Below are 1185 nucleotides of genomic sequence, written 5' to 3' on the forward strand. Positions count from 1 at the left end.
CCAGCCCGCCCGCAGCCCGCAGCGCGCCCGCGGCCTCCCCTCACCTACCCTCTTTCGGGGGCCGGTCTCCACCTCCCGCTCCGCCATGTTGGGCCCCGCTCGGTACGGCGGCGGCTCCCGGCGCGGCGGCCGCGGCCCCTCTCGGCCCCCGCCCACACTGCAGACACCGCGCTCAGCTCGCGGCGGTCCGGTCCCCTTGGCCCCCGCCCGGCCCGGCGCGGGAGGGACGAGGGGGCGGAGGCCCGCGCGCGCCAGCCGCAGCTCCTGGGGTCCCACGGACGTGCGCGTCGGCGCGAGGGCCTGCCGGGGCAGGGGGGCCGGGACTCGGGGGGTTAATGGCCTCCAAGGGGCCCCGTGAGTAGGATTATTTTCTCTCAGAGAAATTCCTCCGCCTGCGGTTTCTTAAAGGGATCTCCAAACCAGCCCCTTGCGCGCGCCCCTGTTGCGCAGGCGCGCTCCAAGCCCCTCCTCCCTTTCCCACCAAGCCCCCAGTCCTGAGCGTGCGCGGTGAGTGGCCCAGACTAGGCCAAATCCTGCTAGTCTCTTTGCTGCCAGCAGCTGCTCCCACCACTCAACTATGGCCGCTCCCTTAAAGGGACCTTGACGAAGGATCTGAATGAAAGGACTGTCTGGAGGGCTGGGGGAAATGTCAGTGAGGGGTTCACATCACCACTCTACACCTGACTACAGAGATGTTGCTGAAAGAAGAAAATGTTGATGAGCTGAAGGTCTCAGTGAACCTTTGAACATGAAGAATCCCAACCAAGAAGAACACAAGACGGTTATCTCAAGGACATACCAACAGCTTGCCAAGAAGTAAAGGCCATAGGCCATGAAGAACCAACTTCCAACCTTAAATCAGATCCATTGGTGGTTTTGAAGACAGAACCCACAACTGAAGTTAATTTCTTCAATAGTTACTTGTTATTAGAATAACAAAATGCGGAAGGATCTTGGAAACCATCTACTCCATTGCTTTCAAAGTTAACATTTCAGCATGGTCATTTGAAGTAAATCAGTGAACCTCAAGATCTTGAGCAGCTGGTGAGGATCCAGAACCCAGACTGGAATTTCAGTTCTCCAGGATTTGGAACGCACAAAACTGTCCTCAAGGCAAAAAAGAACATAAAATGGAAAGTAACATAAAAAAAAGCCCTGATACTTCAAGGACGTGGTTGCTCTCCT

General features: G+C 57.2%; 1 protein-coding gene across 2 annotated transcripts in view; it reads right to left on the reverse strand.

The window, feature by feature from the left end:
- Zmym4 (zinc finger MYM-type containing 4) overlaps positions 1-385 on the reverse strand; it is a 122927-nt gene extending 122542 nt beyond the window's left edge. The window contains exon 1 of one of the 2 annotated variants that reach the window (XM_055610978.1): positions 49-385. In XM_055610978.1, coding sequence (XP_055466953.1) covers positions 49-87 — 39 coding nt within the window. In that variant the 5' untranslated portion in view covers positions 88-385. The remainder of the gene's footprint in view (positions 1-48) is intronic. The other variant, XM_055610977.1, reaches the window with a different exon arrangement.
- Positions 386-1185: the final 800 nt, after the last annotated feature.

Source organism: Psammomys obesus, unplaced genomic scaffold, assembly GCF_907164565.1.
Source record: "Psammomys obesus unplaced genomic scaffold, mPsaObe1.curated_primary_1811, whole genome shotgun sequence".
In the NCBI taxonomy this organism is placed as follows: domain Eukaryota; kingdom Metazoa; phylum Chordata; class Mammalia; order Rodentia; family Muridae; genus Psammomys; species Psammomys obesus.